This window comes from Megalopta genalis, chromosome 16, assembly GCF_051020955.1.
Source record: "Megalopta genalis isolate 19385.01 chromosome 16, iyMegGena1_principal, whole genome shotgun sequence".
Taxonomy (NCBI): Eukaryota; Metazoa; Arthropoda; class Insecta; order Hymenoptera; family Halictidae; genus Megalopta; species Megalopta genalis.
Genome location: NC_135028.1, coordinates 3,067,429 through 3,094,133, shown reverse-complemented (window position 1 = coordinate 3,094,133; position 26,705 = coordinate 3,067,429). Strand labels below are relative to the sequence as shown.

The following is a 26,705-nucleotide window of genomic DNA, read 5'->3' as shown; positions in this document are numbered from 1 at the left end:
AGTGATATGTGAATCGATGATGAGTCATACATCTGGAATGTAGATGTGCATTTTTCAATGATGCCATTTCACATTTGCTAGAACAAACAATATAACCTAGCACAATGTGACTCACAAATGACTAGATGTGTCAAAACTTATGGTGTGATTCGCTATTATAATAAACATTGAAAAAAACAAATACCACAAATTACTAGCATGTTAATATACTGCTTATCAATGCATTTTTTATAACGAAGAGCATGCAGCTACTTGCACGCTATCTTTGTTGAGAAAGAGGAAAATATCGCATTCGGACTTTTCAATAAACCGCATACATACATCTTCTGCTGTCATTTTTGATAATGACGTATCATTTGCAATTTCAGAAACAATATTCGTTCTTTTGTTTATATTTTACGTAGAAATCTAACAAATATGCAAAGTGCACTGACCCAAGACGTGAACCGTGGTAGTCATTGACCGTATCTACACACGATGATACGATTCATTGTTTACATCCAATTTTAAATCTCGAACTGTCAAGGTGAAGCGCGCCCTTAACACTCCGTCTCAGTGCACCACAGACTGTCATCGATCGAGTGAATATTAAAGTATTCTACATTCTAAATTGCCATTAAGTCAAGTGCTTTGAATCAATCAAACGCAGTGTTGTTGTTAAAAATATAATTTGTCAGAGTTTTATTGTACGAAAATGCCGAAGGTGGGTCAGACTACATCGGAAATGAACAGATGCGAACAAAAACTTTTGTTCTCAAACAAAGAAGCGTCTGCCAGTGAACACAGCATTTCAAGTATAGTCTCAAGTATTTCTATTTCTCAAGATGAAAACTTTCGTGTATCAAAACATGCGGAAAATAGTCTCAGAGTTATGGAAAAATATTTGCATAAACAACAATTTACAGATGTCACATTAATTGCAGGTAAGTAATAATTGTAAGCGAATTTCTTTGTTCTCATGCAAAATTTATAATGTAAATATAAATTACTCTAATTAAAATTTATTTGAGGCAAAAGTTACAATTACAAAAATAATATGTAAAGTATATTTACTTATTTGTCATTTATTTAGGGAACAAACGTTTCCCAGCACATCGTTTAGTTCTTAGTGCAGGTTCAGAATATTTCGCTGCCATGTTTACTAGTTCTCTCAGAGAATCGGGTCAAAACGAAGTTGAATTGATGGAAGTAGATGGGGATGCATTATGGGCTTTGATCTGTTATTGTTACACAGGTAAGTCTCTATACAAAAACAGACTTATGAACAATTAATCTACACATATTAAAACATTGATGTACAACTTTTGAATGTAGGTTGTATAGAAATAAGAGAAGATAGTGTAGAAACTCTTTTAGCAACGGCACGTCTGCTACAGCTCAATCCAGTCGTTAAAGCCTGTTGTCAATTTCTTAGGAACCAACTCCATCCAAGTAATTGTTTAGGAATAAGAGTATTTGCAGATACACAAGGTTGTCCAGATTTACTAGATTATGCACATGCATATACAACTAAGCACTTTATGGATGTTACAAAAAATCAAGAGTTTTTATTATTATCTGCTAATGAAGTTGCCAAATTGTTAGAATCAGAAGATCTGAATGTCCCTTCTGAAGAAACAATTTTTCATGTAAGAATTTACATAATTTTAATGTAAAGAAATATAATTAAAAATTTTAATAATTTTATCCTCAGTTTCAATGACTGTATTTGATTAAACTCAAGACTTCAAGTGATAGAAGAACTATTATTGTTACTATTAACTTCAGGCACTTATGACTTGGTTGGAATATGATCCGGAAAATAGACAGAAAGAAGCAAGCAGACTATTAAGTCTTGTAAAGCTACCTCTCTTGTCCCCTGCAGTGAGTTAAATATTGTTACACATTTACAAAAATTATGTAGACTGTAGACTTGAATAGACTTTATTGAATTCACGCAGTTCATAGCAGACAACATTGAGAGCAATGAAATGTTCAAAGATCAAAAAGTAGCACAAGAATTAGTCATGGAAGCATTGAAATACCATCTTCTGCCTGAACGTAGACCATTACTTCAATCGGGACGTACAAAGCCTAGGAAAGCAACTGTGGGTCACATGCTGGCTGTTGGAGGAATGGATGCTAATAAGGGTAATTTATTTAAGTGTGTAAAAAAATTGGTAGTTTTAACTGATTGCTGTTCTTGTCAGGTGCTACTTCTATAGATGCATTTTCTTTGCGCGACAATGCTTGGAAACCAATAGCTACTATGAGTGGTAGAAGACTTCAATTTGGTGCTGCTATTGTGGACAAGAAATTAATTGTTGCGGGCGGGAGGGATGGATTAAAAACATTGAATACTGTGGAATGCTTTGACTTTTCCACTTTCACATGGAATACATTATCTTCTATGAATGTACATCGTCATGGATTAGGTGTAGCCGTATTAGGTGGTCCTTTGTATGCTGTTGGTGGTCATGATGGTTGGAGTTTTCTTGATACAGTAGAAAGATGGGATCCATCCAGACGACAGTGGAATTCAGTTGCTTCTATGTCAATACAAAGATCAACAGTTGGTGTGGCTGTATTAAACGATAAGTAAGATTTTAAGTATATGAATACATACAAAATTATGTACGTAATTACTGTTCAGTATTCTTTTATACAAGTTTCCAGATAATAAAAAATGATTAGACATTTTTGCCATGAATTGTAACCACAGGATATGATAGTTAACTTATCATTAACTATGTACATCCATATATTTTTTAGATTATATGCTGTGGGTGGAAGAGATATAAGTTCGTGTTTAAGCACTGTAGAATGTTATGATCCACATACAAATAAATGGATTCCTTGTGCACCAATGTCAAAACGGAGAGGTGGAGTAGGAGTGGGAGTAGTAAATGGATGTTTATATGCATTAGGTGGCCATGATGCACCTCCCACTAATCCTAATGCCAGCAGATTTAATTGCGTTGAAAGGTTTACTTGTTTGTTATAAAAATAGATAGCCAATTAAACAATTGCATCATAAATATTAATATATTTATAAATATTTTATGATATTGAACAATCATTAGGTACGACCCTAAATCGAATACATGGACAATGGTAGCTCCAATGAGTATCCCAAGGGACGCAATTGGTGTTTGTGTACTTGGCGATAGGCTTATGGCAGTGGGAGGCTATGATGGCCAACAATATCTTACCCTTGTTGAAGCATATGACCCACATCGTAATGAATGGGAGCCTGTAAGTTCACATAAAATAACAGTTAGCTATAGAACATTCGAAAAAATATTAAAACGTGTATTATACAGAAATCTCTATTTTAAGGTTGCTCCTTTAAAAGCTGGTCGAGCAGGTCCACCATGTGTTGTTGTAAAGAATTTACCTGGTTTTGAATTTATTTTTTACATCGAAAATTGAGTTCTATCAATTTGTGATTTGAAGACAGCAATATTTCATATTTAAATGTATGTTACTTCACATATCTAATGTGTGTATTAAGTTCGTGTGTACTGCCGTAAATTTGTATATATTTATATTTACACTTTTTGTATGACAACATTGAGCAAGGTATTATGCATCTGAGAATGAGGCAACTGTAGAGTAATATGCTAGTTTTAAGAACTTTTTAATAAAAGCTTTTTATTATATTTTTTACTCGCACTTTTGTACAGATGAAGATACATCTCTATAAACTCATGATAGACAGGTATGTGTGTGATGATGGAACAATCAGTGTATGTAAGAACGAATTTATTTCTCTCAATGAGATACTGTTTTTATTTATACATGTATCCATATATATTTTGTGAACATACCTTTTTTTAAATAAATAAAATGATCATTTTAACTAACTCACTAAGTTTTTAATTATCGTATTAACAAATTTTACCCATTGTACTTTTTCATTTGCTCTAACAAGCAGGAAAAGTTCTAAAACATATAATAAAAAAAATAAAAATTTTTCCATTATGATATATTCTGTTTTTATTTTAAATAAATATATTTACCGTGGAAAATCGGATGCTGGTTCTGTAAATTTATGTCTAACCATGAATGTAGCAATTGCCTCTGCTACTTTATCTGGTACATCTTCGTGCACAGCATGCCCACATGCCGGTAGTACTTGCATTTGAAATTTGCCTAAGTTAGGAAATTGTAATTTTAATATAAATTTCCATTTAATTTATAAATGACAGAATTTACATTTACTGTACCTTGCATCTGACCAACAGTAAGTTCTCGATCTAATCTGTCGACACCAGCCAGAAGTAATACTTTTGGAACTGGTACATTTAAGAATGCAGTTGACAATCCCTTAAACCAACCGAACCAATGCTGTTCAGTTTTTGACAAATCTATTCTCCAAACATATTTTTTAGTGGGAAGGGCAGTATTGATCTGAGAAGGTGGTGGCATATTTACGGGTTCCTCTTCTTGGATAATGTCGTCTCGTGGCATTGTTGTTTCTATATTACACTCGCATGATGATTGTGACAGTAAACCAATATCGTGAGTAGCTAATTTATTAGTTTCGATGCTGGAACATTTCAAAATATGATGCATTAAAATTCTAGGTAAGTAACTTGTGTAGCATCGATATAATTTATATATGTAAACTCACTTTTTAATTTGTCCAGGTACTGATACCTTAGCTGATTGTACATTACGGATTTGGCCACTTCGTACACTAAAATGTGGATAATTAGAGATATTCTTCTGTAATCTTGGATTTGATTATACAACACAAATATGTAACATATTAAAGAGGTAAATAACATTTTAGTTTGCAGAGAATCAGCCAAAATTGCCTTCCTTCTGAAAAATGTGCTCAGAGTAGCAAATTTTGTTAACTATGAAAAATAAGATCATAAAGAAGGATGCAATATTTTATCTTTTCCTTTTTCAGAAAAATATTAAGTACTAACCACCATTCCACAGCTTGAGGTATAGAACTAAAATTAGATGGCCGAGATCTTAAAAAGCTTTGCATAGATGCTAATGCATCCATAGCTGTTCCTTCAACAACATCAATAACTCCCAAACCACATAAATTTGGAATTAATGGAGCAGCTCTGACAGCTACTGCTCCACCCATACTATGACCCACAAGTATAATAGAACTATCTTCTGTTGTTGATGCTTTTATAACTTCAGCAATATCTCTAATCATTGAATAAAAATATCAGAATTATTTTATAGTCTCAATATATATTTATACATATTATAATGATTAAATAGTGAATTGTTTTACTTTGCTAAAGTTTCTCCAGATAAATCCTCCTCGTTATCTGTGCATGTGTCTCCATGTCCTCTAAGATCTATTGCCATAACTTTACAGACTATCATAGTCATAATCGATTTCTAAAATTTTCAAAATATATAAGCTCTTCTAGGCTCACAACATGAAATAGTTGTCACTTACAGTGAATTCTGCCCATGTGAGTGCACTGTAACCACCTCCATGTAACAATACTAATGTCGGTCCTTCTGTCCCTTTGGTATAAACATGAAATGTGCCCCTTTCTATCGTCACATCTTCGGAATGATCAAAATAAGGAATCCACTGAACAGGCTCATAATCCCTCTTACGATGAAATCCTTTTGACTTGCTAACCCTATAAATTAGGAATGTAAGAATAGTGAATGTCTACTCAGCACTAATATTTTGTATTAAATGTACATTAAAACAGTGTTAGTATCGTGTGACACAAAAAATAAGCTTGAATTCATTACGATTTCAGTTAACACCATAAATCTACATGATTCATAATAAACTAACCTAGAGCCGATTCCAAAATTGACACCCGTCGGTGGTAGTTTTGATTTCAAAATCGACTTTTGGAGGGAAGACATGTTAGTATTTAATAGACACCACTGCTTTTATATTAATACTATTTGCAATCACTATTGTTTTCACTGATCTCATAAACACATTACAAACTGATATACATATGTTTGTACCTATAGTTCGTGCTGCTGGTACACAAAATTACAAAATTACCAACGTTAGACCGTATACAGTTATCTCCCATTTTAAGAATCTTTTTATCTCCCTCTAAGAGAGCTTTTTTATCCCCACCATTCCAATGCGCATCCAGCACCGCGCAATTGCTTTAGAAAGAGTACGAGATATGAATGAGAGAGAGAGAGAGAGAGAGAGAGAGAGAGAGAGAGAGAGAGAGAACGAAACCAGCGGGCTCTGTGCTCTGTCCGTCTCATTTTATTGTGCTTCCGGCCCATGAACCATAAGCATGAAGACAGAGACAGTAGTAGCTTGATAGACACTACCTTATGGACCGTATTGTGGCCTCACTCCAATTCACTATTGCCGCGCATCCGTCGCGTGGCGCTCCATCTGAAACATACGGCGCGATATTCGACTTGTACTTATCGTCTCGTAAAATACTCGTCTACATTATCCAGCATATTTACGAACGATGCTCAATGCATATTGAGATATGTTTCAAACGTATAGGTTTGTAAGATATGTTTTGAAATGAATCAATGTCGGAAATGAGTAATAAAAGCTTCATATCTTTTTTTGAAAGATGTTTATTTGATCGAAATACATATATAACTTACTTGTTTTAATACATTTTTCCCAGTGAACTTTTAATGTATAAATGGTATTTTTAAAGAATCATGGTCTTTTATACGAATAAACTCGGTTATGAAGATTTTAATACTATCTCCGTTTGCGAAGTGTTCATTTCGTGAAAAGAATTCTATAGGTGTTTAAAAAAATGAAAATCTATTGGCGATGAATTGGGTGAATAGGATGAATGTTGTAAAATTTCATACTTTAATTCGTTTAATTTTGAAACTGTTTTCTGCGATGTAATACAGAATTTTGAAAGAATTCTTTTGCAAAATATGACGCTAGAAATAGACAAGGCTGCGAAAGAGGTTATGTTATTAACAATAACATAACGTAAGCGGGAAGACAAACATTTGCAAATAATAAGAATCCGATATATTATATGCAGCAACCTAATACATAATAATAATAAGAAATGTCTCGTGTTTCCCCTTCGGATTCCAACCTTCAACTACAGATCACTTAATTTCTTCGTTCAAATAAAGTTTATGTTATACATGGATGCTATTCCTGCATACCTCCAGGCTGCAGCTTGATCCGTTAGCGAGGGTCGATATAGACATTTCTTTTTGTTCTGATTGGCTGATGATTCACTGCTGAAACAAGATCCACTGCATGTAGGAGTAGGTCCCATTACTGTGATTCGTCTTGAAATAAAGTTTATTTTACAATTGATAATATCTTGAGTTGAATGCTTTGACATTCTTGGGCGTGATATTATAAATTCCCCATGCGAATACGCAACAAACATTTAATGACAGCAGTGAGATTGTAAAAAATTTGCCGTCACAACATATTCAACAAAGGAAACGGTTAGCGTGTTTTTCTAGGATCAAAGGATGTTTACTGGAACAGGGTGCGTCTATAAAAAGTCCTCAAACATGATATCGAGATATTAATTTCATGTTCAAATTTTCAGCTTTTGATACTGCATACACTGTATATTTTTGTAACTCTCACATTTTTCCCGCAAGGTAACTTCGATACTGCTTTCATATTTTCGCCGTTAGGTGGCTTGAGCTATGTAATGTTGTGGGGACGTGGTTCCTCCACTCCGTCCGCCTGCGCATGGCACAGGCGCGGCGGCTTTCTGACCGCCATCACGAGGAGCACATTTTCCTCCTCGTGGCTCTCGTCCTCTGAACCTCGAAGTGTGCACACGTATAGTAGGGAACCTGGCGTGTTTAATTTCACCACGAACCCTACATTGGTGACCCCAACGTTCGATTAAGAACGCGTTTTTCCGTGTGCATCAACGTGGACGAAATAGAAGACTACTGCTGCCGGCTAATTGTGCAACATGAAAGGACTGCGTGAAGCCATCGTCACTGGCGCCTTCTCACTGATTTCCAGCCGGAAAACCACCTGTGGCTTCGACCACGTGGAAGACGAAGCTGGCTCCAGAGGTTCCCGGCACAATTCCGCGACGGCCTGCTCCGTGCTGAGGTAAAGCGCGAAGCCACCGCCATCGGCGCCTTCTCGACGCCTGTCTGCCCGTGATCATACCGTCCGGGGACCGCAGAATTTCCTGGGGCCCGGAAGACCGGGTGGTACGCAGTTGCGGACGGAATCTCCGCCACCGGTGCATATTCGGCGAGGTATCGCCAGTAATCGTACCGTCTGAAGATCTCGGAATTCACCGAGACCCCGGAAACGCGCGTGTCGAATATAGTGCCGTGATTCAGTACTTTTGCGCGGTGCGGCGGCCATCTTGCCTTAACTCAGCACTTTTGCGTGCGCGTCGGCCATCTTGGTGTGCGCGTGCGAGATGGACAGCATGGCAACCGACGCGGGCACGGACGCCGCGGCATCGGACAAAATTGAGAGCTACCGCTCTCCCAAAATGCCCACGTTCTATCGTGAGGACCCGGTCATGTGGTTCGCGGTCGTCGAGTCCACATTCCGTGCGTCCCATATTACCGCGGAATCTACCATGGCGGACCATGTCGTGAGAGCGCTCGACTACAAAATCGCGGCCACTGTGAGAGACTTATTTATGAAGGTGCCGCGTCCACCTAATGTATATAAACTCATTAAGGAGCGTATAATTGCGACGTATGGCGAGTCCCCTGAGGCTAATCTACGCCGCTTGCTGAAGGGTCAAGTGCTTACGGACGGTAGACTCTCATTTACCCTTGCGAGGTTAAAGAACTTGAATAACGGTGCGTGCAACGACAGCGTATTAACGAGCCTATTTATGGAACTCATCCAACCGGCTCACCGTGCGATCCTAACTTCCACGGGGATCTCCGACCCCGATAAGCTCGCGGCGGTTGCCGATCGCTTGTGCGAGTGCGCCGGCCTTGAGGGCCCTTCTATATCAGCAGCCCGTGTGCCAGCGCTTGGGGGACCTCCCGTTGCAGCAGTCCTTGCACAAGCGCCTGGGGGCCACTCCACCGCCGCGGAAACCGCGCCGAGGCTAACGGCGATTGAGGAAAAGCTGGACCGCCTGATCATCCAGATAGGCAAATTGACTGCCAGGATCGGGGCTTCGGAAAGACGTCGGTCGAGGTCGTCGGGATCACGCGGCCGTTCCCCACATAAGAGTCCGGCGCGTAACTTGTGCCATGCGCATGCGAAATTTCCCCAGTCATCCCACTCCTGCAAGCCGCGGTGCGCTAAGTATAATGAGTTCACCGCGGGAAACTAAATAAACCTTCCATTGCTGGGACGGGCTTGGAAGGCAGGCGCAAAACGTCCAGATTACATGTACGCGACAGCGTTACGGGTCAGCAATTTCTCATTGATACGGGCGCCGTTCTGTCCCTGGTCCCTGCTAATTCGCGAATCCAGGGCAGGCCAACCGGTTTCCGTTTATATGCGGCCAACGATACGGCTATAGACACCTTTGGTGAATCGTTTCGGACCCTCGATCTAGGATTGCGCCGCGTTATAACTTGGAACTTTTGCATCGCGGCAGTGCCCCACGCGATTATTGGAGCGGATCTCCTCAAACACTATGGTTTGTTGGTAGATCTTCGTGGAGGTCGACTGGTCGACTCGATGACCGGCCTCTACACCGTTGCGACGGCGAAATCGGTAGTACACAGCACGGTAAGCTCCGTAGTTCCGAACGCGCGCGTAACGCACATACTCGCGGAATTCCCGGAGGTGTTTGGCACCGCCAAGATGCCACCCTCCAAGTCACTGGATGTGTTACACCACATCTTGACAACCGGTCCCCCAGTATCAGAGAGGGCTCGTCGACTCAACCCGGACAAACTCCGTGCGGCGAAGAAGGAGTTTGAAGCGCTAGTTGCGGCAGGCATTTGCCGCCCATCTTTAAGCCCATGGGCTAGTCCCATCCATATGGCCTTGAAGAGGGACGGCACCTGGCGCGTGTGCGGGGATTACAGGGGGCTGAATAAGCAGACGATTCCGGACAAATATCCGACTCCCCATCTACACGATTTCTCGACTAATCTAAGCGGGAAGACGTACTTTTCGTCACTCAACCTCTATAAGGCGTACAACCAGATTCCCATGGCTCCGGAAGACGTGGAAAAGACGGCGGTAATAACACCCTTTGGGCATTTCGAGTTCCGCTTCATGACGTTCGGTCTGAAGAATGCTAGCCAGACTTTCCAACGCTTCCTTAATAGGATCCTGGGCAACCTGGATTTTGTATTCGTGTATATTTATGACATTTTAATTGCGTCGGAGTCGGAATAGGAACACATGCGGCATATAAATATTGTTTTGAGACGCCTGCAGGAACACCATTTAAGGGTGATGATCGTGAGCATCGATAATGTGCCACGCGACTAAGGATTGGACACGTGTTCTACCATCGGTTCTGTTAGGACTGCGTTCGCACGTCCGAGCCGATGTTGGAGCCTCTCCGGCCGAATTCTTGTTCGGGACCACTCTACGGCTTCCCGGGGAATTCTTCCTCTCGGGCGATTCCACGCCCGATCCGAATGTCTTCCTCGAGGAATTTAAGACGTACATGCGACGAGTGCGCCCCATTCCCGTCGTTCACAAATATCTTATACGGTCATTTGTATTCAAAGAACTAAGTTCGTGCTCGCACGTGTTCCTGCGGCACATGGCCAAAAGGGCGTTGGAACCGCCCTATTCGGGACCACATAAAGTGGTCAAACGCAACTCCGAGAGAGTTTATCAGATCGACGTGAATGGAACGGTGCGCACCGTTTCCACCGAGCTTCTTAAATCGGCGTTCCTCCTCGAGGAAGACATTTAGTGTGAATCCGGCCACCACGAAGGTGACGCGGATATGTTTCCTCGCCCTTTCGGGCATACACAACTAAGTTTCCATCTACCCCCGGTGGCCCCACGTTCAAGGGAAAGGGTCGAGGAAAAATCCACACGTGCCATTGAGACGTTTGCAATGGACGAGTTCTTTAACCGCTAGCGAATTTCCGTTTCCATCCATTTGCTGGCGCCTACGGGGAACCACGGGGAGGCGAACTCGTGACGTAATGCCTCGCGTCCACTAAACGAAGACCTAGGAAATCGGGATGGGTGTTGGAGTAGGGATTTTTCCTACCGGAAGCCCTTTAGCCAAAGAGTCTCCCGGCAGAAGGCTGCGAATAGTTGGAAGACCTTTGCCGACGACACGAAGTACTGTGCCGCCTCCGACCATTTCCAGCTTTCGCTAGGGGTGATGTCCCGCAGAGACTCTCTCTGCGGGTCGAAGTCCTTGCAGTGGAGAAGGAAGTGGTATACCGTGGCCGGCCCGTGTCCACACCCACACGCCTCACTGTCGGCAACCCCGTACGCGAGGAGGCGCGAACGGAAGTTCCCGCGTTCAGTGAGGACTTGTGTGGTGTAGTGGCTCGGTATCATCCACCCGGCCGCCATCCTTCTCTCGATACTGTTGAAGAAGGCGAAAGTTGTGCGGCCTTTGTGGGAGGAATCCCACATGGATTGCCACACCCTTTTCGCCTCAGCCACGATCCTACTTTTCGCATCGTTGGTCCCCGCTGGGACCACGTAGCTCAACTCCGATGGGGAGGGTACCGGCCACCACGCACATGCTATCCCACGATGACCAGCGGTATGCATCAGTCACCGCGATGAGAGCACGGCGCTGGGCGGCTCTCAGTATCCCCAACTCCACAGCCGTGCATCCTTCGGCCCATCCGGCAGTGACGTAAGTCGCTACCGGGATGAAGACCCCGCGGTACACGGTTGAGAGTGCTCTGAAACCGAGCCCCTACCCGCGTCTCGCGAGCCTGCCAAATTTCGCGAAAAGCGACCCGACTTTGTCGCTGATGTATTGACAATGGGATCGGACACCCATGTCTCTATCTAAATGGACGCCTAGGTATCTAACAGTGGTCTGATCGGCGGTCTCTTCTGGAAGTCTACTTTCGATACGCGGACTGCTTTTCCTATCGGGACGCGATCCTCCCCGTCGGCCTATTTTTCCCCTGTCTACGTACCCATTCCGTCCATTTACGTACGATCGCTTCCGATTTCGAATCGGATATTTCTAACTTAGCTAACCTGCACCAACCTAGGATCTGGTCGACAACGCGTTGACCCTTGATCTTTAGGTCTCTACGGCTATTTCCCCCTACGAGGACGATGAGGTCGTCCGCGTATGCTACGAACCTATTCTCAACTGAGGTTTCGAGTAACCTCAGGAGACCGTCGAACATAACGTTCCAGCATGCGGGGCCGAGGACGGAACCTTGCGGGCATCCTCTTGTCGCGCGCTTGGAGATCCTGTCTGTTCCTACCATGAGACTGACCTTGCGGTCCTCGAAGTAATTGGAGATTACCTCGAAGACGTTGCGCGGACAGTATCGATCGCTAAGACTACCTAGCACTAGGGGCCACCAGATATTGTCGAAGGCTCCGGAAATGTCGAAGAGTAGTGCGATCACATGCCAATGCTCGATGTCATCAACCATGCGGCGCAGCTCGACAATTGCATCTTCAGTCGACTTTCCGCGCGTAAAGCCGTACTGTCTGCTGGAGATGCGTCCCGTTGCCATCGCCGTCTGTTCGAGTCTGCTCTTAAGGAGCTTCTCGAATGTTTTCCCGATCACGGAGAGGAGACATATCGGTCGGTAGGATTTGGTGTCCTTCTCGTCCTTTCCTTCGCCTTTCAGGAGGATTCTCAGAGAGCCCACCTTCCAGGCGGAGGGAAAGACGCCCCATCGAAGGCACCCATTGAAAAGTCGCGTGAGTTTTCCGAGGATTACTTTCGCGGTGGCCTTCAGGACTTGTACCTCAATGAGGTCCGGTCCTGGCGCCTTTTTGTTACTGAAGGAACGAATCGCTCCGGCCACCTCCGCCAGGGAGAAAGGCGGGGCGTCGGCGGTATTCGGGGCGATTCGCGCCTCTTCCCGGAGAACCCTTTGTGTCGGCGAGTCGAGTTCAGGCCGGTCGTCAGGGACGTGGGCTTCCAGAAGCTCGCTGGCGGTTTCTAAAGTACCGGTTGTACTTCTATTATTGCGTCGGAGGGTGCTAATCACCTTTTCCACACGGAGTTTGTTTGCCTGGAGCTTGTATACGATGCCCCAGGGCTCCGTGTTCCCGTTCGACGTCATGAAATTTTGCCAGCTTTCCCGTTTCGCCCTCTTCACCTCCCTGTTGTAGTTCCGCAACGAAGTACGGTACTCCTGCAGTTTTTGGAGGTGGGAGGGTTCATCTTGTGTCTTCTGGAAGGCTCGTTATGATCGCTAGTCGTCCATTCGCTTCTTATTCTCCAGTCCCTGATGTATGGGGACATGGAGGGGGACGCCAAGTTAACGTCGATGTATGACGATCCTTTTGGCGTCCAGAAGGTGGGTGGTTGACTAGCTACAGTTAATCTAAACGCGGAGACTAATCTTTCTAACTACGCTCCCCTCTCGTCTGTGCTGTGCGGGCTCCAGAGCGAGGATTGCGCGTTCGCGTCGACAGAAATTATTATTCTCTTCCCCCGCAATGCCAGGAGTACCGTCTCCAAGTGCTTGAGGTGCTTCTCTATCTCGTCGTGATGCTGGAAGTAACATGACACTGCGTAGAATGAGAAGCCGGGGGCCAGCACTTCCGCACATGCGCAGTGCGGGTTACTGAGCTGCGAGATGAATGTGATCTCGAGGTGAGGGTTGGGGATGGCGACAGCGGCTCACGGGGAGTGGGTTTTCACCGCCGCCACCCTCATTCCGGTCCCTAATCCGCCTTTCCTGCTGACGTGTAGTTCCTGCAGGAGCAGGACGTCCAGCCGCTTTTGCGCTATCAGTTCCCTGACTTCGCCCGTACGAGGTGGACGCGGACGGCGCGAAGACCGATCCCTTCCATTCGTTTGCCTGAGTCTAGTCCTAGTGCATAGCTGGGGTCATTACCGATGACCCTCCTATCTATAGCGGTAAATTCCGCCACAGGGACCCCAGGGACGGGAGTCCCTGTGTCCGTGGCCCTATCTTTGTAAGTTTTGTCTGGCATTATCTGATTTTTGAAATAACTACCCGCCTTCGTCCTTTCTCGTTCGTGTCCATTTTCGTTTCCTTTTGCATAGCCTGGTCATGTGTAGATGTACGGCTTTCATACATCTACAGCTTGCCATTGCGCAATTATGAAATTATTAAGATCTTCTAATTTCTTAACTATCATCACATCCTCAGTGATCTTCATCGGGTTGAATTCGAATCCCTTCCAAGAAACGAAGAGTTGCTTTTTGATTCTCCTACTGATTCCAAATTTGATAATGTCCAAGTCCAGCGGCAGAATCCCAGAAATAACTTGCAAAGCTGCAGTAGATGTTGTTCTACAAGCCCTAGTGAGTGACAGCAATATCGCATGTTGAGTAGCCAAGATGTTTCTCTTAACCAAAGCAGTATCAACTCTTTCAAACCACATTACAGAGCCGTATCTAATGATGGGTAAGCAAACTGAACTGTAGAGTAACTTAATAATGGGCACCTTTATGCCCCATTCTTCGTGCGCAGATCGTTTTATTGCCATTATGTATTTCACTAGCTTCTCACGAACTCTTTTCACATGATGAACAAAAGTCATGCCCCGATCCACAGTTACTCCAAGGTATTTATATGTGTCCACGTATTTTATTCTGGAGCCATCAATTTTAATACTAGGTAACCGCTCTCGGTGCATTTTACCCTTCATTAACATAGCACAGGTCTTAGCTGTTGATACCTTTAGCTTGCTGGCAGTACACCATTTCAAAACCTCGTCGATGACTCCAGTTGCCATCTGCTCAAGTTCTCTACGAGAATTGCCCTTATTAAGAATTGTAACATCGTCAGCATAGGCTATAACTTCTATTTCGTCTTCATTAAAAGTATCCTGAAATGTATTTAGGAGCACATCCAAACACCAATTCCAGGCTAGTGGTCCAATAATAGAACCGTGGGGACATCCTTTAGTTACTTTATAAGTGTGTTCTTCATATTTGTTTCTTACTAAAACTTTGCGTCTGCAAAAATATTTATCTATAATTTTAACTAGGCAAGAGCTGCACTCAGCCCTTACTAGGCAATTCTTAATGTAAGGCCACCAAATATTGTCGAACGCTCCTTTGATATCCATGAACACCGAAACAACGTATTTCTAGTAGATAGGGACAGAGGGAATCTCGTTAATCCATTCATGCGCGTCACTAATTAGATGACGAGGCATTTGGCTATTTTTTTTTTTTTTTGAAGGAGGAAAAATGCATTTACGCACGCCGGCACTGATGTTGGTTTGCCGGTAGTGCGGGGCTCATCATTGGTTACCCACTAAAAAACCTCCTTGTATTATACCTGTAGATGTTGAGGCAGGCAGCACCTAAAAGGCTGGATCCACTTCGCTCGACTCATCCTACTCCAGTTCTTGGCAGGGTGTTCGGTTTGACAGAAGTCATGCGATTGAATCTCCAGAATCCGTTGAGTCTGTAGCGGCCAGTCGGCGCGCATAAGAGAAGATTTATTTCTCGCGCAAACGACTAACATATTTATGACTCTCCTTCGAAAAGGCTATCTTTGAGTAAGCTATTTTCTGTGCGGATGGCAATAAGCCAGTAGAATTTCTTTTTTACCTGATTCTCGATAGTATACGAGACCGTCATAAATAACGGGAAATTCTGAAGGGCACGCAAAACGGACCCGAACGCCGGACGTCCGAGCGCAACGGCCCTGAGGAAAACCCAGGCCGTTACATCATAAAAAACGCACCCACTCCGATCACCACGCGGTCCCAAAACGGGACACGCTCAGGGCGTAAGGGACAACGCGGTGAGAAGGAGATGGACAACGCTGATTGGGAAAACCCATTCGCGGGTCAACCAATCAGGGGGTGTCCAGAGCCCTTGCCGGGGGCAAACAGGATAATATAAAAAGAGCAGCAGTGAGACGCTCGCCCTCATACCTCGCATACCTTCGATACTCCTCATACATCGCATACCTTCGATACTCCTCATACCTCGCATACCTTCGATACTCCTCATACCTCGCATACCTTCAATACTCCTCATACCTCGCATACCTTCGATACTTCTCATACCCCTCTTGCTACGACGTCACGCTACCCGAAAGTGTTTCTACGCAACTTAATAAATAAAGTTTAATAGTTACACCGCACGCACCAGTTATTTACCAGAACACACCCCATAACTAAATTGGTGACTCGACGTGCGATAACTGTGCAGTGCGCGATTAAAAAAAAAAAACGACGGGTGAGTTAATCACAAGTGACACGCCGTAAAATAAGGGCAGAAATGGACGCAGGTATGAGCCAGGGAAACGCCGCGTTACCTGAGGTGTGCCGGGTCGGCATACGAGTGCCACCGTTCTGGCCCGAACAACCGGCGATCTGATTCCACCAGATAGAAGGCCAGTTCGCTTTGAATGGCGTCACCGCGGACACGACGAAGTACAACTACGTGATGTCTCAACTGGAACCGAAATATGCCCTGGAGGTCCAGGACATAATCACGTCACCGCCGGCCACCGAGAAGTATGAGACACTAAAAGGCGAACTAATCCGGCGCCTGTCCGCGTCCGAAGGGAGACGAATCCAGCAGCTGCTGGAAAAAGAAGAGATGGGAGACAGAACGCCATCTCAATTTCTGCGGCACATGCAGAACTTGGCGGGTCAGGCAGTACCGGACAAATTTCTGGATACATTATGGACTGGCAGGCTACCCAGCATGATCCGGGCGATCGTAAGCGCGCAGCCAGACATCCCGTTAAACAAGCTGGCGCAAATCGCGGACCAGATACACGAGGGCACAACCCAAGCCCACGTGGCCAGCGTAGCCGCTCCGCAGACCGAGACGACAGAGGCAATGAGAGGCCTGCTGGAGGAATTCAAGCTCGTCGTCAGCGAGCTCACACGTCCGCGGACCCGTGATAACCGATCAACATCGAGGCACCGTTCGAGGAGACACCGCGGCCGTTCGGGATCTAGAGGCCGACGCCGGAGCGCATCCCCGCGAAACGTGGACCATTGCTGGTACCACCAGACCTTCGGAACGAGATCCACGAAGTGCCGACAGCCGTGCACATTCGACGCGGGAAACGATCGGGCATCACGGTAAATGCGGCAAATTGTGATGGACCGCGGACCCGCCGCCTCTTCATTCTTGAACGCAGCAAGAACGAAGAGTACCTTATAGACACCGGTTCAGACCTGTGCGTGTACCCGCGTGCCTACATTAAAGGCCCGTTGAAAAAAGCGAAACACGAACTGTTCGCGGCAAACGGGTCCGTCATCGGCACGTACGGGCTGAAACCAGCAGACCTGGACCTGGGATTGCGACGGTCGTTCACGTGGAGATTCGTGATAGCGGACGTCTCCAAACCCATCATCGGAGCCGACTTCCTGGCGCACTATGGGTTACTAGTGGACCTCGCGGGAAGACGACTCCTCGACCGGACGACCACGTTGACATCCAGCGGGAGGATCGCCGCCTCAACAGCACCGACCATCAAGGCGATCGTCGGGGACTCGCCGTACCAGCAGCTTCTAGCGGAGTTCCCGTCTCTCGTGCGTCCAGCAGCGCGGCCGAACAGACCGATCGCCCACGAGGTAACACACCATATTACGACTACCGCAGGTCCACCAGTGTATAGTAAGCCGCGACGTTTATCGCCCGAACTTTTCAGAAATGCTAGAACGGAATTTGAGGACCTGTTAAGTCTTGGTCACATCCGTCCTTCTAAGAGCCAGTGGGCCTCAGCCCTTCACATGGTTGCGAAGAAGGACAACGGATGGAGACCCTGTGGAGACTACAGGTTACTCAATGCCCGTACGATCCCAGACCGCTATCCGATTCTGCACATCGAGGATTTTTCGAGAATGTTGTCCGGAAAGACGATTTTTACCACGATCGATTTGGTGCGCGCGTACCACCAAATCCCCGTCCATCCGGAGGACATTCCGAAAACCGCGATAACGACGCCGTTCGGTTTGTACGAATATGTAGTTATGCCCTTCGGACTGAAAAATGCAGCGCAGACGTTCCAGAGGTTCATGGACACCGTGATAAGGGGACTGGATTTCTGCTACGCATACCTCGACGACATCCTAGTGGCGTCAGGTAATGAGACGGAGCATAGAGATCACCTGCGCACACTTTTTTCACGTCTGCAGGAGTACGGCATCGTCGTGAACCCGAGCAAATGCGTATTCGCGGAATCGGTAGTGAGGTTTTTAGATTACGAGGTCAGCGCCGAGGGTACCAGGCCACTAGCCGAGAAAGTTAAGGCCATACACGAATACCCGAAACCCGCAACAGTCAAACAACTGCGCGGTTTCCTAGGTATGGTCAATTTTTATCGTAGATTCATACCCGGCGCGGCCACGTTGCAGGCTCCACTCAATCTGCTGTTGCGGGGGCGCAAGCTGAAAGGCAACACGCCCGTGCAGTGGACGAGTGAGGCGGAATCTGCACTAGAAAACCTAAAAACCGCGTTAGCGAACGCGACACTATTGGCGCATCCGTCGAACGATTCGCGCCTCTCAATCATGGTCGATGCATCAGATTTCGCGCTAGGAGCGACGCTGCAGCAGTGGCAAGGCGGTTCGTGGCAACCGTTAGCTTTTTGCACGAAAGCCTTGTCACCTGCACAAAAAAAATATAGCGCATATGACCGCGAGCTGCTGGCGATTTACACAGCGGTAAAGCATTTCCGCCATGCGATTGAGGGACGCGAATTTATAATTTACACGGACCACAAACCGATAGTGTTCGCGTTCAAACAAAGATCGGACAAGTGCACGCCGAGACAGTTCCGATATCTCGACCTTATCGGACAGTTCACCACGAACATACAACACGTTAGCGGCAAGGACAACGAGGTCGCAGACGCACTCTCGCGAGTTGAGACGGTTACGTCCATTAATTACGCGCAATTATCACGCTCGCAAGAGCACGACAACGAAGTCGAGAAGTACATAAATGCGTCTGATACCTCGTTGGACCTGAAACGGATGCGCACGATAGACAGCGACGCGCCTGTCTATTGCGACGTTTCCACCGGTAACGTGCGTCCATTCATAACGGCTCCTTTCCGACGCCAAATTTTCGACGCCGTACACGGATTGTCGCATCCCGGTGTAAAGGCGACAATCCGTCTGGTAAAACAGCGTTTCGTTTGGCCGTCGATGGAAAAGGATTGCCGAGAGTGGAGTCGGAGCTGCCTCGCGTGCCAGAAAGCAAAAATCACCAGGCATGTCTCGAGTCCGGTAGGCACCTTCGCGCCGCCGTCGTGCAGGTTTGAGCACGTGCACCTCGACTTGGTAGGACCACTACCTACGTCGAGGGGCAATAGATACTGCCTCACCTGCATCGATAGGTATACGCGTTGGCCGGAAGCTTTACCGCTCGAGAACATCGAAGCCGAAACAGTCGCGCGTGCCTTTGTTTCGGGGTGGATTGCACGTTTTGGGACACCGGCCAGAATAACGACGGATCAAGGCCGGCAGTTCGAGTCCCATCTGTTCAGACAAATGAACCATTTACTCGGATGTAAGCATTTAAGAACTACGGCGTACCACACCGCAGCAAACGGCATGGTCGAGCGTTTTCACCGGCAGCTGAAAGCGGCGATAAAATGTCGTGCCGACGACCGGTGGACCGACACGTTACCTGCCGTTCTGCTGGGCATACGAGCGGCGTACCGAGATGACCTAAAGTCATCAGCGGCGGAGTTGGTGTACGGCGAGAACATCAAGCTCCCCGCAGAGATGTTCCGCGACAACGATACCAACGCGACCGACCAGGCCCAGGTGATAGAACAGCTGCGCGACCACTTCCGTAAGATACGACCGACACAGGGTTCCCGCCACGGACAAAGGAGGATGTTCATCTTTAAGGACCTCGCGACAACATCGCACGTATTCATACGGACAGACGCGGTACGAGGCCCCCTCCAAAATCCGTACGACGGACCGTTCCCTGTCGTATCCAGGAGCAACGATATCAAGAACTTTGTGGTGCGGGTTCGAGGCAAAGAGACCACCGTCTCAGTCGATAGGCTCAAACCCGCCTACATCATCGACGACAAGTACGTCGGTAACGACCATGAGCAACACAGCAATACGTCAGACAGCAGTCACAGCAACGCGCCTGAGCCCCGTACTCGTTCCGGTAGAAGAGTACGACTCCCGGAAAGGCTCCAGGTAGGCGTTAGGTAGCAAACAGCCAGCGACAGTAACCTTAAGGTAGACATAAGCGAATGTATTAGAGATAGTAACGTTTGCACTGGTAAGGGGGTGATGTAGCGGCCAGTCGGCGCGCATAAGAGAAGATTTATTTCTCGCGCAAACGACTAACATATGTATGACTCTCCTTCGAAAAGGTTATCTTTGAGTAAGCTGTTTTCTGTGCGGATGGCAATAAGCCAGTAGAGTTTCTTTTTTACCTGATTCTCGATAGTCTATGAGACCGTCATAAATAACGGGAAATTCTGAAGGGCACGCAAAACGGACCCGAACGCCGGACGTCCGAGCGCAACGGCCCTGAGGAAAACCCAGGCCGTTACATCATAAAAAACGCACCCACTCCGATCACCACGCGGTCCCAAAACGGGACGCGCTCAGGGCGTAAGGGACAACGCGGTGAGAAGGAGATGGACAACGCTGATTGGGAAAACCCATTCGCGGGTCAACCAATCAGGGGGTGTCCAGAGCCCTTGCCGGGGGCAAACAGGATAATATAAAAAGAGCAGCAGTGAGACGCTCGCCCTCATACCTCGCATACCTTCGATACTCCTCATACCTCGCATACCTTCGATACTCCTCATACCTCGCATACCTTCGATACTCCTCATACCTCGCATACCTTCGATACTTCTCATACCCCTCTTGCTACGACGTCACGCTACCCGAAAGTGTTTCTACGCAACTTAATAAATAAAGTTTAATAGTTACACCGCACGCACCAGTTATTTACCAGAACACACCCCATAACTAAAAGTCCTCCCACTAGGACTCGGGTGGAAATGATCTTAAACTCGTTCTTCTTGAGGATGTCCTTTTCATTTAATTCACTGGCAGATTTTTGGCTCCATACGCCGCGGTAAGAGAGCGTGGCAGAGGTAAAGTGTACGTTATCCGTTTCGTATCGGCTTTTAATGGCGCTTTCAAGGTTCTTATATTTGTCACTCTTATTTTGGTGGGCTTCATCCAGGTCGCTATGTTCGCTCACAATTTGCACGTCAACGACCAACGCTGAGGTACCCTTCTTGGCTATAAGGTCGGGTTTCCTGAGTCCTTCACTCGTGCTGAAGCGAGGCTCTACCTCGACCTTAGCGGACTTCTTGCTCATGGCCCGTTTTAGGTATGCCACTATGACATTGTGGCGTTCAATTCGTGCTTTATATGTTCGGTGGCACTGTTGGAGTACATGATTTAATGTCTCAACGTTATTGCAGCCGGCTCTGCAATTGCGACTTACTATCCGACCACGGGAGGTTCTAGATCTTGTTGGTAAGGCATCAATACGTAGCTTCATCGCATTTATGTAGTCCTTGCCGGACATGAAGCGGTTTCCTTCAATTACCCACCGATGTTGCTGTGGGACTTTCTGAGACCATCTGAGTCCTTTGCCGTCAATAGAGTGATGGAGTAGCTTGGCTCATCTTTCTCGCAGCTTTTCGGTGGTATCTATGTCAAGACGGTTCTCGGTAAGTCTTCTCACTGCTCGTTGACTCTCTAAGGTGACGAAGGAGTTAAGTGGATTGCTATCGGAGAAGTTCTTCAATCTGAGCCGTCGATGTAGTGGCATCAGCCATCGCATGGATGGAATTGAGAGACCACCGTCTTTGACATTGGCGTGGAAGTAGGCATTTGGGGTATGATGCGGTAAGCATATCCACTTCCGTGCCGCTGCCCTAACTATCGTGTCAATTTTCTTGAGTCTACTTAGGGTAGTGTTTCCCAAGGTGAGAAGGTGGATCAGCCCTGGTAGCACTATGACACGTAGGGCGAAAAGCCTTTGTTGCGGTTTTAGTGGAGCCTTCGTTAATTTATTTATGGCCTGAATCAGCTGATCATCAGGCTTGGTGACTGCTCTTCCCTCAGGTGTGAAGGGAACACCAAGGTATTTCCACTCGCTTCCTCTATTTAAAGATGGCATTGTAAACCTACGGCACATAAATTTGGTTTTCGAATCGACCACAGATTTCTTGAGGTGTGGCACATTTCGAAGAGCAACTGTGAATGATCTATTCGCATTTATGCCGAGTCCGCATTTGGCTAGGAATTCAGATGCAGTGTTGATAATGATTTGCAGGCCTTGGGATGTTGACGCCAAAAAGATCATATCATCTGCGAATGCAAAGGCGTTAAAGAAGGCTTGGTCAATATTAACGCCTATTTCTGATGGCAGTCGCTTCGGGAGTCGATCAAGGACCAAATTAAAGATGATAGGTGATAATGGATCGCCTTGTTTGACTCCGCAGGTTGGTGTAATTTTATCTGACTCCCAGCCATCGCAGGTCAGCAGAGTGGAACTACGCTTGTAAGAGTCAATGACATAGTCCGTCATGAGATCAGGCACTCCCATGATCTCCAGAGTGTCTCTAATGGTTTTGTGGGAGACAGAGTCGAAAGCCTTGGCTATGTCTATTGACGCCATGAACAGTTGCTTGAAATGTTGCCGGTGATAACGCAGAACCATGTCGAGGTCGAAAATATTTGACGCACAGCCATCAGCCGGAATGAAAGCCTTTTGTCTTTTGTCAAGCGGAACCAGTTCAGTAAGACGTCTTGCCAGTATTTTATGGAAGGTCCTTGTTAGAGTTGACTGGACTGTGATGGGCCTATAATCCTCCGGATTAATCGAGCTATCCTTTTTGGGAATTAGTTTAGTTCGCGCAAGTAGCAGGTGTTTGGGCAGTTTACCAGACAGCATGAATAGATTGAATATCCTGCATAGAATGTGAGGTGGAACTACCTTTAGCTGCCTGATGGTAAGCCCGTCTGGGCCCGGACAGGTTGTAAGTTACGGGAAAGACTTGCGGACTTCGTCAGGGCGTATAGGCCGCCAGAGATCAGAAATTACTGGTCGCTTGCTCTCTTTGTCAGGGGATTCGTTAGTCCCATTGGTCATTGTGGTACGCCAAAAATTGATCATATCTTGCTTGGCCGGAGGATTGGCAGTTGTTTGACCCTTTATTAACATTTTTGCACAATTGCAAGGGTTTTTCCTCCAGGCCTTCTGTGTTTTGGCGTACTCAACGCGCCTCGCTTGTCGCCTTGTTAGAGAACGACTTCTGGTCTCAGAGGCTTTAGGTTTGTTCCTTCTGGTAACCGGGAACGTTTGCAATAGGTAGATCTCTAGCTCCTCAGAGATCTTATCCTTCGGCCAGACGTCTATGCTATCACAGATTCGACTCAACAGATGTGCATGGAATTGGGTGTCATTTAGTGGCTCAAGGTAAGCAAATAGGTCCTTGATGGACTGCATCAAATTATGGTCTTGCGAGCCAGGTGTAAGTGCTACTCCAATATCTTGAGCTGACACAGGTTCTTCTTCAGTCAATTCCTGAATAATTCTCAAGACAAGGTCTTTGTGTCTTTGGTATTTACGTTGTCCTTTAATGGACTCAAGGGAACGTTTAGGAAATAACGGCATTAATGCCTGATTGATGAAGCGCTCGCCATTAAGTGTCAAGTGCGCCTCTTGCCGTGCCAGGAGTGCTAGTTCTTCAGCACACCACCGTGCTCTCCTGTTGTCAATTAGATTAACTTGCCTTTCGTCATGCCAGTTTTTGTGGGCACGTTGTTTATGGACCCCTCTTCCTCTAGAGGTAGCAAAACATCTGCCACAGCCAGGTTTCCTACAGAGATAGAACTCATCTTGCTCTGTTTCTTCAACAGGTGTCGGACCGGACGAGCCTGAGGGCCCACCGGCGCAAGAGGTATGTTCATCCGAGGCTATGTTTCTTGAGCTTGGGCCGACAATAAACCGGCCGAGGGGGGTGGCAGCCCCCAAGACCGTAAAGCGCAGAGGCAGCTCTTAGCTTCCCCCCCCCCCCGAAGGAGGTACTGCTAGCGGGAACCAACGAAGAGGTGGCTGCTTACTAAACCATGACCTTTCTTTTTTTTTGCCTGGGGGGGGGGGGGGGGAAATGCACTTTACGCACTCCCTCTGTTGTTGTAGAGGGATGAGCCGGACTCCCGTTTCCGGACTACCGGCTAGAACCCCCCCTAACAGCAACTATGGCTGCAGGTAATGACCATTGCCCGTCATTGAGGTGGTGTGGGGACGGGTAACCCAAGGGAGAAAAGGCGCATAGCGCCCCGCCACCACTCACCCAACCCCAACCCGCGGGAGCCCCACCCGCCCACACAACCCAGCCATTTTGTTCCACCGAACCCAATTAGTGTGGCTCCCCTGGAGGACCCTAGTGGTAATGCCACAGAGTAGCCTCCTGGAGAGCACAAGACCCAGGAGGTAGTCAGCGGATTTGGACGACCACACTCCCCGCCAGGAGAGTGTGCATGAGGAGGAGACATCACTCGGAGAGATGCGTGCTTTGTCCGCTAGTTGGCGGACAATATCTGCATTCTCCGAGTAACATCTCCTCTTTCGCTCATGATGGTCGTCCAAAGATGTCGCTCCGCTGACCACCTGCGCGTCAATCACACTGATGTTGCCGCACCTTGTAGCGACCAGGTCGGGATTCCTCAGTCCACACGATGTGTGGAACCGAGGCTCTACGGCAACAGCCCACCCCGCGTCGCAGAGACCAGAGGCTAACACCGCACACACGGCGTCATGTCGCTTGATGCGATCGCCGTATGTACGGTGGCATGCCTGGATGACATGGGCGGACGTCTCGGTTGCCCGACAGCCCGCCCGGCACTGCAGCTCTCTGGTCTCGCGACGGATACCACGTGACGTGTGTATCCGTGTGGGTAGACTGTTGACCCGGACGTGATGGTATTAGACATAGTCCCGTCCGGGTATACCGTAGGATCCCGCATCGATCCACCAGGTGGAAAGGTTGGACCTCCCACACTCACACAGCTCATTACCATCCACCGACCGGAACAGGTGGTTAGCCCACCACTCCTCTCTGAGCTCCTTGGAGGACAGCATGACGCCGTTCCTCACAAGGGCTCGTTGGGCCCAGCTGAGTCGTTTATCGACCCAACTGGACCCGGCAATAGCTCTCACTGCCGGAGAGGAGGAGGCCGCCAGATTTTGCAGGCGCGTCAACATAAGTCCCGGTACGGCGGCGGTAAAGGATGGGATGCCAAGGCCTCCCATCCTGCACGGAATGTGGAAGTATCCAACGGTGGTATCGTGCGAGAGCCGCAGCTACCAACGGAGGGCCACGCGAACTTGCCTGACAAGGGCCTTAAGTTTCCCTAGGGTTGTCCCCGACAGGACAAGTGCATGGTAGAACCGCCGGATAAGTGTAGGGGTGATCGTGAGAAATTAAATACTCGAGGTTCCCTACTATACGTGTGCACAGTTCGAGGTTCAGAGTCGGAGAGCCACGAGGAGGAAATGTGCTCCTCGTGATGGCGGCAGAGAGCCGCCGCGCCTGCGCCGTGCGCAGGCGGTCGGAGTGGGGGAACCACGTCCCCACAGACTCCTCCCCTCCCGAGTGTGAACGTACACATTTTATTAATAAAAATATAAATTTTTTTTTTTGTTTTACATCTTATGTGTACAAAATCTGCCGGGACAATGTCCCGAAACGCTTATAATTAACTTACGAACTATTATGTACATAGAAATTTACATTTTGGTAGTTGGCGCAAACTTCACTTTACGTGAGTACGTTCTGGTCGCCGGACCAGGGTCTCCCACACACCCATGAGAGGTGGCACTTTGGGGGCAAAGCAAACCACAAAACTCCTTACACGGACGCGGAGTTAAGACTGGGTCTTCCGTACCCAGCCTAATGAACGATGAGCGAAGGCGGCGATTTACCCACGTTCGGACCCCTCGTAGGTGTTCCGTCGGGGGGTAGGTACTAAATTTCTTGTGTATGCCAACAATGGCGAGGGAACATATCTGCGCCACCTCCGCGGTGGCCAGATTCGCAATAAATGTCTTCCTCGAGGTTGCCCCCTAGCCTGACACGCTGTACAATTGCTGTCGTGTGGCACTTTGGGGGCAAAGCAAACCACAAAACTCCTTACACGGACGCGGAGTTAAGACTGGGTCTTCCGTACCCAGCCTAATGAACGATGAGCGAAGGCGGCGATTTACCCACGTTCGGACCCCTCGTAGGTGTTCCGTCGGGGGGTGGGTACTAAATTTCTTGTGTATGCCAGACCTGGCGAGGAAACATATCTGCGTCACCCTCGCGGTGGCCAGATTTGCAATAAATGCCTACCCAACTTAAAATAAACCAAACACTCCTTACACGGACACGGAGTCAAGACTGGGTCTTCCGTACCCAGCCCAATGAACGATGAGAGAAGGCGGCGATTTACCCATGTTCGGACCCCTCGTAGGTGTTCCGTCGGGGGGTAGGTAATCATCGTTGTGTATGCCCGGAGGGCGAGGAAACATATCCGCGCCACTTTCGTGGTGGCCGGATTCACAATAAATGTCTTCCTCGAGGAGGAACGCTGGTTTGAGATGTTCAGTGGAGACGGTGCGCACCGTCCCGTTCACGTCGATTTGATAGACTCTCTCGGAGTTGCGTTTGACCACCTTATGTGGTCCCGAATAGGGCGGTTC

At 47.1% G+C, this 26,705-nt stretch overlaps 2 protein-coding genes across 2 annotated transcripts; one reads left to right on the top strand and one right to left on the bottom strand.

Annotated features, from left to right (window-relative positions):
• Window positions 1-270: 270 nt before the first annotated feature.
• LOC117224046 (kelch-like protein 5) lies at window positions 271-3,845 on the top strand. The gene is made up of 9 exons (XM_033476705.2): window positions 271-923; window positions 1,073-1,234; window positions 1,315-1,628; window positions 1,768-1,863; window positions 1,941-2,130; window positions 2,190-2,577; window positions 2,752-2,964; window positions 3,063-3,234; window positions 3,319-3,845. Exons 1-9 carry the CDS (start codon window positions 695-697, stop codon window positions 3,409-3,411), a joined length of 1,857 nt encoding a protein of 618 aa, XP_033332596.1. The 5' UTR covers window positions 271-694; the 3' UTR covers window positions 3,412-3,845.
• On the bottom strand, window positions 3,730-6,037 carry LOC117224047 (protein phosphatase methylesterase 1). The gene is made up of 8 exons (XM_033476706.2): window positions 5,774-6,037; window positions 5,417-5,609; window positions 5,246-5,355; window positions 4,920-5,156; window positions 4,616-4,681; window positions 4,209-4,531; window positions 4,002-4,134; window positions 3,730-3,924 (listed from the first exon to the last, which is right to left on the bottom strand). The coding sequence occupies exons 1-8, from the start codon at window positions 5,845-5,847 to the stop codon at window positions 3,906-3,908; spliced, it is 1,155 nt and encodes a 384-aa protein (XP_033332597.1). The 5' UTR covers window positions 5,848-6,037; the 3' UTR covers window positions 3,730-3,905.
• Window positions 6,038-26,705: the final 20,668 nt, after the last annotated feature.